The sequence below is a fragment of the Enoplosus armatus genome, chromosome 16, assembly GCF_043641665.1.
Source record: "Enoplosus armatus isolate fEnoArm2 chromosome 16, fEnoArm2.hap1, whole genome shotgun sequence".
NCBI classification, from domain to species: Eukaryota; Metazoa; Chordata; class Actinopteri; order Centrarchiformes; family Enoplosidae; genus Enoplosus; species Enoplosus armatus.
Genome location: NC_092195.1, coordinates 7,249,834 through 7,263,508, shown reverse-complemented (window position 1 = coordinate 7,263,508; position 13,675 = coordinate 7,249,834). Strand labels below are relative to the sequence as shown.

Genomic DNA, 13,675 nt, shown 5'->3' with positions numbered 1-13,675 from the left:
AGAGAAAAAGAAGACATAGCTGCTCAGTTAGACACCGTTGTTACCGTCCATAAATGCGGCTGTTAGAATCAGACACACGTTGCTCCCTTTGTGAGGCATCAGTCGAGCAGACGCTGTCATTATGCGACGCATCAACGCTAAAGAGGAGGCAGACATTGTGGGAGTACACGGGTGTCACTCCCACTGTAGCGTACAGTCAGGCACGATGCCTGCTGATTGATAGTTGAATGCTAAGAGAGCCCGCCGCGCTAATGCACGTCCAGGGACATCTAATGTTGGTGATGGCGGCGGTCTGCGTGTGAGGCAGAACAAAGCGCTGTCATCCATCAATCTGTGTCGGCTAGCCTCTGATCCTGTGTTTGTAGGCGTCGCATCATCCTGTCCTCTCAAGTCCAGCCATGCAGAGACCCCAGGATTCACCAATTCACGGGAGATCAGTTATGGACTATTTGGAAAAGGAGGGGGTGACCTTGCCTTTAGAGAAATAAATCCTCATAGTGCAGACTTGGACTGTGCATCACCTTCTTCTCTCCCTTTTTGCCCATTTAAAGCACTGATGTTGATATTCAGAAAACATTCAATTTGCTCTTCACATTTTTTTCAAATTTTTCTTAGGCTGTAGTGAGTCTATTTACAGTGGACATCATCCTTTTTGTAATGGACAGTACAGTGTGATTTGCTGTGGAATTACTGTTATAATCTCCTTTACCATAAGGGGGAGCTCAAAGGCAAAGTGCTTAATGCAGGACTCAGGAGGACCAACAGTCTGGTACAGAGAGGGATCCATTTTCCTCTGCATCTGCCCAGTGGAAGACACACATCAGTCTCACTCTAAAGGAACCAGAAGGTTTATTGACCAGTTGTGTCTCTCAGACTGGGGTTGTACTCATTTTGCGCTCAAAGACACCACTTTGAAACTTTGAATGCTTTGGACTCAGGGATGAATGTAAGAACAGAATCTTTGATCCAGACCAGACGCCCACCCAAAGTTCACCTGAAACCAATCACAATCCAATCCTTGCCAAATGAGGCATGCAGGTCGAAAGGGCACAGGCGTTTCTTTAAAAGTAATCAATGCAGAGAACGCTGAAGATCACCGATGGAACAAGTTGTGATGAGTCAGTTAGAGGTATTGATCCGGTGATTGATTCACTGATTGAGTCATAGCGAATCGCGTGACTGAGCTTTGATTACCAGATGATTCACCTGCATTTTGAGCCCCAGTGATTGGCTTTTGGCTCCAGCGAGTCGATGGATTAAGAGTGAGCTGAGAGCAAATCACAAGCGTTTAGACCATCATGAGGGGTGGTGACTTAATTTTGCGGTATTCAACAGGTTTTCTAATCAATTCCTAGAAAACATATGAGGATATTCAGAGATAAGGGAAGTAACAAAATGTATTAAGTACTTTGCTTGACTTTGGCAAGCTTTTACACACTCTGAGAGAGCCAGGTCTTCACAATAAGTACTTGTTATACTTAAGTACACTTTACGGCTTCATAGTTATTTAATTTTACTTTGCTACTTTCCACCGTGGTTGTACTTAAGTAAAGAATTTGAATGCTTTTCCACTACTGGATGTTTATGACACCAACTTGCTGTGTATTGTTTCTTAACTCTCTCAATTCACTGCTCTCACACCTTCTGTCTTTTTGCATCAGCAGTTATTTGCTGCTCTGTCCTCTGACAATGACTCTGTCTCCATCCCTCCCTCCCACCGTCTGTCTCAATCCTTCTCTTTCATTGTCTGTTTACCTCTCTCCATCGCCCGTGCAGCATCATTCTTTCTCCTCTGGCAACGAGCTATCCTCTCTCACTCATTCTCTCGACTGGCAATAACAGCTTATCTTCTCTCCCCCCCCTCCCCAACCTCCCCTCCCGTATCTCGCAGGGTACATCGGATCCTCAGTGCGTTGTCTGGGACTATGGCAACCCGTAAGTTACTCTAAATGATTCTGACACGCGTGTGTGCATGTGAGTGCGTACAGTGCATTAATACATGTGTCTGTCAGTGCAGTGTGTTGATGTTTATCCCGTGTGTGCTCGTGCCCAGTCGGATTAATTTTATTAATGAAGTGAAAACAGTCTAATGAAGTTCCCTGTGTTAGTGTTAATTAAATTGAGTCAATGAGAACAAACACCATTCTCTCTGTGTTGCGAAGAATTCAAAAGTAACATCACTCAGCACGCTTCAGTGGAGCAAGTTGTCCTTTGTTACAGCCCTCTTTACCTTTACTCACACCATGTTAGCAGTTTCATTTGCAAGTCTGTGTTCCACTGTGGACATTTGGTTGAACTTGAATGATCCAGTTTCATGCAATCAGTGACCTGAAGCCTTAGTTTCTACCTAATATGTTTTCTCTCGTTTGACATTGTCAGCTGTGTATAGTGGACCATCTAGTGAGCTACATAACTGCATGTAAACCAGCACAATTGATCATGCTGTTCTAACCATTAACCCACATAGCGATTACTCTTTTTGTCAATAACAAAGTCAAACTGGTTCAGAACCATTAAACCAGGATTTGGTTCCAGGTCATGGTCTCATTGCACTTTCACTACCACAATCCACTGTCTTTGAATGACCCATATCTTCTACCCATGCCAGTATAAATGAACAGATGCAACCCAGGCTCCTGCAAAATACAGGAATATACCACTAATTTTATTGGCATTTTGAGGAAATCTAACCCTAACCCTTAAATATTACAAATCTCAACACAAGGAGATTGTTGGGACAGCAAATTGAATATATTAACTCTGAGCGATCGAAACACTTTGCATTGGTGGTAAATGTTTTATGGTTGCGTTCAATAAAGGTTTGCTTGTCATTTTGAGCTGGACAGTCCATTCTTGGTCTTGGAAACAGTAGTTGACAAAACAATCTCCACTCGAGATCTACCTACTCACTTGTTCTGGAGCTTTTGATCATATCACATGGTCTTCACTGAAGAAGAAGGAATTCTTTTCACATTTTGCACTGCAACAGAGATGCATAAGTGAATGAATAAGTGGACCTCGAGGGGAGATTGATGTGTTTCATTGTTATTTTATACGAAATGCCGTCCTGGTGGCATTACTTTTCATGAAAAATGTATTTGTGATTCAGATTAGTTATATATAAACATCATTTTTAAGAGACCGATTTGACAGATGAATCTTCAACAGAGCAAATGGATTTTATGGGAACTGAATTGGTCATGGAGCCTTCACAGTCAACCTCCCTGTCTACTGTGACAACAAGATGGATGACAGAAATATTCTGGTCAGCTCAGCTTCCCCCTCGAGATCACATTAGTTTATCCAGTTCTAGAGGAGTGCTCTCCAGTGACCAAAGCACACAATGGGGCTGCAGGTTCTCACAGAGAGGATAAGACATTGTAACTTATCAAACTACCCCTCTCAATCAAGGTAGGAGAGGAACAAAGCTCTGCAAAGTCAATTAACTAGCCGGCAGATTACAGCTGCAATCAAATTAAATTTGCAGACATTACGGAGGAAGAGAGCCAAACAGAATATAAAGTGGCAAGGTGGCGGTGATGTCTATCATCCAAACATACTCAAACTGGGAGGAATGTGGAAAACATCCAAATGTGTTTACCAGGGATTAGGTAACATGTTTGCAGACAGATGCCTCGAAGCATTCACACACAAACACACACGCTGACCAGGACCTACGTTAATGTGACATGCACTGAAATGCAAGGATTGAATGTAGCCAGCAAACACCAGCAACAAAACGAGAATGTTCCAGTAATGATAACCGAATCTGTCTTAACCAGCCAGCAGCATCACTGAGTGAAATATTTGGTCTATTTTGGACGATCATGTCAGCTATTAATGATTTCCATGGGTTGTTTACATTTTGAGCTGATGCACAGATTGACCGCTTCAGTGTAAACAGCCTTAAGTCATCACAACATGCTATTTGGGTGCGCAGATGCTGTTAGGAGGAGGTGTGAGGCTGTGAAGCTCAGCCAACTGGTGCGCTTCAATCAACAAAAAAAAAAAGGGAAAAAAAGGCAAGACTTCTTTGCAAAATCTGATGGTCACATATTGCATTTATCAACCACACGTTATGTCAACCCATCAAGGGTACATACACACATACAAGGACAGAAAAGGACATCCGCACAGGGACCAAAGTAGCATCTGTATATGCACTGGCTTTACAGTTTTGATATTTCAATCCTCCTCCATTTGCTAGTCAGTGCTGGGCAGCAGATCTTGACTGGGCTGGGAGGGAGCGTGCTGTTGATATGGGCAGAGAACATGTTGTACAAAGCGGCAGTTTGTTTGCGGGAGGATATCACCTCTCTCAACCTGGCTGTCTCTCTAACTGAGCCACAGGCTTTGAGGTTGAGCAGGAGGCAGACAAGAGGTGGAGAATGTATAGATAGCGATGCGGGAGGGAGGGCAAACACGGCATCAGCAGCTGAACCAGACAGCAGGCAGAAAATAAGTTCAGCTCAGAGATGGAAAAGTAACTTATTAACCTATTTATGACTTGTATATGGAGACTATATTTAGTGCAACCACATTCAAAAAAACAGATTATATACTGTATGTGTATCTCTCCCCCTTGATTGTTATGATACACATATGGGTAAAGGTTAGGGATCACATAGAGGCTCAGATCTCTAAAGCCTACTGTCACACAGTTTTTCAGCAGTGGTGGTCTATTTAGGAATCTGCAAGCAATTTCAGTGGTAGCTCTCTCCCATTTGCACTCTCTCTCAGCTGGCTAAGTTGGCCAACAGTTTGTGGCACTCACAGTTCATCTCAGTATTTATGTGTGAGTGTTTATTTATTTATTTTGCCCCTAACAGGCCCATATGTCGGCACCATCTGCCCACCCAAATCGTTGCGCTGCGCCATCCCTCCCTGTCTTCCCCCATGTGCCTGTCTCCTCAACCGACTCTCATTCACTTGCCTCGCCGGCTCGAATAGATACTGTATTCTTTAGCTCTGTTTAGCTAGTTTTACAAGGTTCGAAACTGAGAGCACAGGCTAGTGGAAGCCAAGGAGGCCATTAAGAGTAACAGTGTACACATTTTCTGACAGTGTTTGGAAGTATACAGGGCGCTGAAATTAATTTCTTGATATTGTCATTTTTGTCACTGGGTTATTTCTCCAAAGTCTCCCTCTTTCATTTTTCTGCCGTCGCTCTCTCTTCTGTGAGAAATGATGATGGGTGTTCAGCCTCTCTTTGCTATGTGGTTGCTGACCTTGCCTCTGGCATGTCCGCGCTTTGACCCTCAGTCTGCCTCGGTATGGGAAATCTGGCTGAACCCACGGTGACATACACACACTCACTGTACAGTGGAGCACTTATCTTATGTCTGGTGTATTATGGATTACTGTGGCTCCATTAGATTGTGCCATTCCCAGATATACCACACTGATTCTATAGCTGCTGAGTTTTCAATCAGAACCAACTGCCTGTTTGCTGGAATCTATAGAATATACATTGCACTACTTATTTATGTATGCATCACTCCTACATTTCATATTTCATTTCTAATAAGCCTTGAAGCAACATAGTGTCATTCAAATGACAAAGCTCCAATAGCTATGCATTATAGGCGGGCAACTGAGCAATCTCATTTTAAACCGTGCTTAAAGAATATGACCCAGTAGTTAGAGATAAATGTAATATACACTTTAGATGGATGGATGGCAGTAAGCTTGTGAAGGGTTGAGGGTCGCTTAATCCTATTTCTAATCTCCAGTGGTCTTCAGCTTGATCAGGGATCAGTGGTTAAAGACCTAGGTACTCCACCCTTCCCCCACCACCCATCACTGCCATAGAGTAATAATGGCCTGGTGCGCACAGCACAAGTAGTTCTAACATCCTCAATCTGACACGGTAGATTGAGGCTTGCTTTGGGCTCAGACTGATCTGGCACCACTATCAGCTTTGGCACTGGCAGGTCTCAACCTTAAATGAAGTAAAAAGTCAGAGGCATATTCTGCACACTGCCAAAAACCAGCTGGACACAAATCTGGCCAAAATGTAATCACATTTATTTTACAAAAAGGCATAGCGGTGAGTTCTGACCTCAGCCAAGTGTATGACACCTTTTTCATTCATATTGGCAGTGTTATGGCCCTTTATGTGCCATCTATTACTCTCCTGTGTAACAAACAAACAAAGTCAATGAGAGAATAAGAGAAAAAGAGAACAAAATACATAAATACAGTGTATTGTTTGTCCCTCTTCGATACTAAACACTGTTACTTGGTTTAAGATGCCTTACATTAACAGGTTACATTTATGTCTGCACTGTAGATTACCAGCAGTGATTTTGTAGACCATGCCCAGCATTTGTACAGTAGTGGTCTCTCAATGGTTAGCACAGTCCCCTCACAGCAAGAAGGTCCTGAGAAATCTCAAATTGTCTGCATGTATGTTAGCCCTGGGACAGACCCTGTCCATGGTGTACCCCACCTCTTGCAGGCCCGATGCATTATGGTATAAACTTCAGCTTACCTTGACACAGAATGCTATTAAGTGGGTATAGAAAATGGATGCATAATACAATGCAATGGTACAGGCAGTATTATCCCTGAGGAGACAGCATGAAGTTCAAAATAGCCCTCCATATGTTTACGTCTGTACAAGGTAATAGCCAAACATATTACACCATGTGGCAGATGATACAGTGCCTATCGCAGGTACATTAAACAAGTGATCTGCCTTATTCTGCTTTTTTTCAATGCTTGTCTCAAGGCAGCTTCTGAACTTCAGTGTAAGTTTTGTTAAAAATACGTTTTTGAAACTGACCAAGACCAACAGATGTGATAAAATGTACATTTTGTCAGTGTCTGTTGCAATTGTGTAAAAGACGTTGGTGGCTTTTCTTTCACCTCTTCTGAGACTGAAGTGCCTTGTATTAATTTACCACTTTTGCATATTTCCTCATCTCTCCCTGTTGTCACAGACATACACTTACGCAGGAACACAAACACACACTAACACACTTAACAGTGTAGCCACCGGGAGGAGGGGGTGGAGGGCTGATAGGGCTTGCTCCACTTTTCCATCTGACAGAGCAGAAGGGATCAAGACTGTGTCAAACAGTGAGTCGGCGCGGCAAGAGGGAGTCGGCCAGTAAGGCTTATGTGGGCTCTGCCTCCATTGGGCGTTACAGACGTGGACAGGCTCTCAGCTCATTTCCCCAGCTATCACAACAGTCCTTGGAGAGGGCGTTAACATGGTAGCTTCGATTCTCAGTGTTTAATGCCCAGGTTCTTAATGAGGACAGTCGGCTTCAGGGTACTTTTGATGGCTTTAAGAAGCTGTTACATGTTGAGATCAGTTCTAAGTAGCTGTACGTACAAGTCTGAACTTCAGATATGATTTCTTTTTGCTACTGGACTTCATGGATAGGTGTGGGCTGCTTACACTTAAGAAAACTCCTCCTTTTTAGTTTGGGTGAGGTTATGTAAAGCAGGTTAGTCTTATTTATAGGTTAGCCTTTTTTTTCCTTCATGCATTATTCTTATTGATTGCATCACCATGTGACTAGTGGATGTGGAATGGGGCACTGTATCGTATTGTACGGCCGGGGATAGCCTTTAGAACTGATGCTGTTTCCCTAGGGCATAGCCTTAGCCTAAGACGATGTTAGGCATTTGTAGTGATTAGTATTTGAAGTTTAGATGAGAAACAGAGAAAAAGAAGACTTGCTCTCTGCTGTCAGTTGGAATACATTGCCTCCTCGCAGCGAGAGCCACTGGGTAAGTAACATCTATACCCCCTTAAAATCAATTCTAGGTCATTTTGTAGCTGTTGTGTTAAGATCTCCTGAGTGATGTTACACTGCAAATATATTATTACAAGATCTTATATGTAACCTAAGGTCAAGTGCAGTATTTGTCTTATGCTTATCTTGTTGACTCACACATTATCCTCTTTACTCTTGTGCCGCTGGAAGTAGGCTGAGAGGGCACTGTGTTAGTGCTTTATGAGACTCAGAGTTGCTCCTTTGGTCTTAAGAGTCCTCTTTGAGCTCCAGGCAAGATGCTCGGAAAATATCCAGTTTTCAGAGAAACCCTCTGCATTTATGTGGCATTTGAAAACGCTGGGTATGCCAAAGTACAAAAAAATATATATTCATACTTTTTTAGGAATCAGGATTAATAATCCATTTTCAGCAGGAGCCACTTTCTTCAGAACCATGCAGTGTGTCCATGTTAACACAGAATGCAGGCAGTCAGAACGGCAGGCCATTTATGGTTGGAGCCGAAACCTGTATCTCTGCTTTTGCTGTTCGCTCACTAGCTTGCACACCAGGAAGAAAGATAATCCCGGAAAAGAAGCTTATAAATTAGCCCACGGCCATGCCAGAGAGCAGATTGGGGCGGTGGAGGTCAATGACAAAGCATCCTCCTCACACGAGAATCAGAGAAGAAGAAGAAGTAGGGTTTTGTGTGACAACCTCACGTGACATGAGCCACAAGTAAGACAAGTCGGATTAAGCAAGGGCAGTACACTTCAAGATCTATTCAAGTTTCCATTTAAATAAGTCCTTTTGTAAGCTACCTGTGTACTATCCTATAAAAATATGCTTAGTGTCCACATCCTTGGCCTTGTGATGGCTCCTCACTTGATGTATGCATCATCAGAAGAGATGTCAAATTAGTGTTTTTCCCATAATCACTCCATAACATACGGGACTCACATCAATAAATATTACATGTTTAAGTTAGCGCAACAGAGATAACATTTAGAAATGTAAACTCTATGGTCTTGCACATAAACATCTCAGCAAGATAAGATAATCTCGCAGCATGTTCTTGTGGTTATAAGACCCGTCTTTACATCAGTCAGCGGAAGACAGGAAAGCTTAGTTCCTACAGAGTTAATATCTGGGTCAAATACATTCATGCATGCAGACACACACGTGCACTGAAAAGCAAACACGGGCCTACATTGTGGCGAATATTGTGATGTGAATGTGTGCTGGTCAGTCCTGCGTAATAGGTGGTATGAAAGGCTGAGTATGTACAGATGATTTGTGTCGTGAAGATTTGCTTCAGTGCTTTCTAGCTGTATTGAGAGGAAAAGGCCAATATGCGCTGCCTCTGGTGAATGTGTATCCGGGATGCCTGGCAGTCGGAGATGTAATGTCTACCGGAATAGATTCCATCAGTCGAAATAGATGTTCTCCTACGCACTTTTTTCCTATTTCTTTCTGCGGCTTGGATCATGAAACTAAACTAAGTACATTCAGAATTACATAAAGAAAAAAAGGATTTTTTATGATGATGACGATATAACTTGTTTATCACACATTTAACAACGTGGAGCTTCAGGAAACATATGGAGAGACAGATAAAGGGATGACACATGACGCTTAAAACCCATGATGTTGCATTTGACATGGTTACCGACAGCTGGGCCGCCAGGATGACTTAACCCTTGTGTTCTCCTGTAAAGTGCATGCAAACAATCACAAAATGATTTCAAATTTACAGTTCAAGACATTTCATTTCGGACAGAGACTTTAGTGGGTGTGGTATTAATCTTGTCACGTCTACTGTACACTAAATTGAGAACCTTGTGGCAGTAACTCAAGCATCTTATAGAAGTCTTACCTTATTAGGAGACAATGAAAACACATGCTTAGTGTCCAATATGTAAACCTTTTCAGGGTTTTCAGTTCAACCTCTGCTCAGGTTGAAGGTAGGCAGAGATATGATGTCAACATGCCTATTGTCACTGCAGACATTTTGACTTGTCATACAGTCGTAGGAAAGGCACAGGTGTTACTAATAGCATTAGCGATGCCTCTGTTCTTTTCAAGTGTCCCAGTAAGTCATGACAGTGTGACAGTGAGCCAGCATGCACACCACCAGGACTCTGAAACTGAAGCAGCTAAATGGAACTCAGCCATCGTTAATCTGATTATTTCCACCTGTGCTTTTACTGTGCTTTTACTGTGACATGTCAAAATGTCTTCTGTGAAAGAGGCCTATTACACGCACCAGACGTCACCAGACACCAGACCAATGAGAAGAGAGCGGTACACGAAATAGTACGTAAACTGCAGTAATCAACTGTGCACTATGACAACAAGCACGCCTTTGGAAGAGATGTTCATTGATGCTGACATGCAGTGACAAGTTTTAACCCGTTGGTATCTGTGCAACTGTGTCCACTTGAGGCCACTTACCTCCATGATCCTTAAAATCCCTCTCCACTACAGCAAGCCCTCTCCATCCCTCTAGTCCTTCTGTCTATGACTCATTAGCTCACTGTTTGCAATGTGTATCACCAACTCTCACTCCGTTTTAGACAACGACTACACTCAAAGTTCTCTTCTCAAAGAGCACATTAAAACACCAGGTTATACGGTATCTGTGGCAATTTGCTTAATGACTTCATAATATCATGCAATGAATATTAAACCTGTTCCCACTATCTCCAAAAGACTTTACAGCAATTTGACTTGAAATTATTCTCTGTGTAATGAGGATACAACTTTTTGTGATCTACATGCATTTGATTTCCATCTATGTGTGAAATTCTTTTGTCATCCCTCAATGCTTCTGCATCTCTTTGCATTTATTGCTGTTTGCCTTATCCCTTCCGCATTTTCAGTTTTTTCTTTTGTGTAATTGCTTTGCTTGTCTGCGCTTCTGACCACTGATGACAGCAAAATACTTAAACATAAATTTGATGGCACATTTTGCCAGAAATGAGCAATGAGAAACAGAGTGATGGGCACTTGGCATGCAATGTTACTACTAAACTATATCTTTTTTGGCTACAGTCATCTCATAAATCAGTTTTGACAGTGTTTGCCAGCAGCTAAAATTAGCTGATAATGTTAATCCTTGTTACATCAATGACAGCTATATGTAGGACAACATTTTCCCCTGTAAAACTAGTTTAAATGCTTAGCAGTGACCAGATATTGAAGGTTGTGCATTCTCTGTCTGTATTCTCCGTCCTTTTGCTTTACCGACAGTATGTCATCTTTGCCTGCTGAGGATAAAAAGTTGCTTTGGATGAGAGACAACACGCCACTATTCCTGTCTATGCGCTAGGCAGACGGAGGGGTTGTTATTTCAGTGGCTCAGTGGCATACAGCTCAAATCCCTGCATCAAGCCTTTCAGTTTTAAAAATTCAAAGCATGTTTAACCTTTTTTTGTTTCTTAACAGGGTGCAATTGGCTTTCATAGCATTGCCCTTTCAGTCAAGAGTTGGTGCCAATTTATTCTCAGTAGACATAAAAGGTCAATTCATGCTGTTGTTCAGGAAGTATTTTTCCTATTTTTCGTAGCAGCTGCAACATCATTCTACAAGCAATTAGGGAACAAATTGCAAAGCATTGAAATATGTTACTGCAATGGTCACAATACATGTATTAGCATAGTGCTGAGAAAAAAATCTTTAGCGCTGTATGTGTCATTACAAGCACAGCATAGCTTTTTTTTTAACCATGCTAACAGTGTGGCTGTAGGGATGGCAATTTTGGTCGGTTGGTCCACCACTTTGGTCCAGACTGAAATGTCTCAAAAACTGTTTGATGGATTGCCATAAATTGTGTTCATTCAAGGTACTCAGAGGATGAATCCCATTGTCTTTGCGGATCTCCTGACTTGTTATCAAGCACTACCAGCAAGTCAGTCTGGTTTTCACTTATCCAGTGAAATATTTCAACATCTACAATGTGGATTGGCACAAACTTTTGTACAGACATTGATGGTATCTTAATGACTTTGGTGATCCCCTGACTTCTTCTCTAGCACCACCATGAGGTTGAGATTTGAGTTTTTGAGTGCTATGTCTCAACTACAACTATTGGGTGGATTGCCATGAAATGTTGTCCGGACATTCAAGCTCTCCACAGGATGAATTCTAATATCTTTGGCGATCCCTTACCTTTTCATCTAGCGCCATCATCAGGTCAAAAGTTTAATTTGTCCAATACTTTGTTTTATGACCAAACACCTGCAAAACTAATGATATTCCCTCCAGCCCCAGCTCTACTTGAAGGTTTGCTGCTAATTAGCAAATTTAAACATGCTAACATGCTGAACTAAGATGATGGACATGATAAACATTACACCTGCTAAACATCACCATTTAGCATTGTTATTGTGAGCATGTTAGCATGCTGATGTTAGCAATTAGCTCAGAGCACTGCTGTACCTAAGTACCTAAGTACAGCCCCCACAGAGTTGCTAGCTGTAGACTCTTAGTCATGCCGAGTATATATGTTAAGTTTTTTGGCTCATGGTGATCAGAGCAAACTGTAATCTTCATGTGCACTGAGGGATAACTACCTATCAAAATGAAGCCAACTCTAACATCCATTAAATAAAACGTCATTCTATGTCAAAGTCAAGACTAAACAACAGATGTATCGATTATCGCAATGCTAGCAAACTGGATTGTGTTATGTATATTTACACATCTTAGCATTTGTTTGGATACTGCCAGGTTGATATCTTTGCAGTATACATTTGAGATCCATAGCCTATAAACCAACTATACTGATATGTACACCTGTTTGTACATCTGGTACCTGTTTTCCATGATAAGAGGAGTCGGCAGCGGCTCCAGGCTCATTCAAGTGCTATAACAAAAGTAAAACAAAAGCCATGTCCTTTTAATCTTTTCTCGCCAGCTAAACCCAACTGATAATCTAATACTTCTATGAGCCCAGTGGGGCACACAGCAGTAGTGTGTATCCGTAGCTGTCGTGGATCCGCAATAACAAAGATCAGAGTTTGCTCCAACTTTGTGGGTGAAACTAAAACTAAACAAAAGTCAAAACTGAGAGACATAAACACCAACAATCAAATCCAGCTAAACTAGATGAGGGTCAGCAGTCAATTAAGCTCAAAATTCAGCAGCCAAAACAAAGAGGTCACAGATGATGTGTGTTTGTGCCTGTGTTTGTTGGCATTATCTTCAGCGACCCCCTGTTGTGAGCTGTCAGACAGTTTCTCATTATCCCAACTTCCTCTTTGCTGCCAGACTGACATAGAATACTTGATATGTGTGTGTGTCTTAGTTGCCTGTGGTTAGACCGTTAGTGTCAGTCAATGAATGGCTTGCATGCTTTCATCATGCGCATCTCCCATACTATAAATCAACTGACATGCATAAATCAGTACGCAACATTTCCCTCTGTCTGCCCATTTTACACACTATCATTAATGCATGCGTAGTCAGAGTCCATATGGTTATGTTTTACTTGTGTGAACAGAGCCATTTGTAAATACTTTCCGTGACATCTCGTGGGAGTTCACACACAAAACTCACATGTTTTCTATTCATGGATGCATGTAACGTCAGATGAATCATTGTTAGATCAGTGGATTCCACATGTACGTGTTATTTTTTTAAATAAGAGATGTAAATGTAACAGAAAACCTCACAAAAAGTACACACTTGATGGATTTCCTCATAAAAGGACAAGTGCACATATACTCTCATTCACTCTGTTCTTGTCTTTCTCCCATTTCTCTCTCGCTGACACACACACAGAAACACACAAAGCCGCGCGCCATGTTGCTACCTGTCAAGTTGTCTCTAGGCTTCACTGCTGTGACTCGTTTTCTGATCTTCAGTCTTTGAAGTGTCACTGTGCAGATGATGATCATCAGGGAATTGTACTCTCATCTCATTACTGACATTAGGAATTGAGTGTC

General features: G+C 41.9%; 1 protein-coding gene across 1 annotated transcript in view; it reads left to right on the top strand.

Annotated features, from left to right (window-relative positions):
- The window catches only part of adgrb2 (adhesion G protein-coupled receptor B2), a 136,615-nt gene that overhangs the window by 65,652 nt on the left and 57,288 nt on the right, over positions 1 to 13,675 (top strand). Inside the window, exon 15 of the mRNA XM_070921286.1 lies at positions 1,892 to 1,935. Coding sequence (XP_070777387.1) covers positions 1,892 to 1,935 — 44 coding nt within the window. The remainder of the gene's footprint in view (positions 1 to 1,891; positions 1,936 to 13,675) is intronic.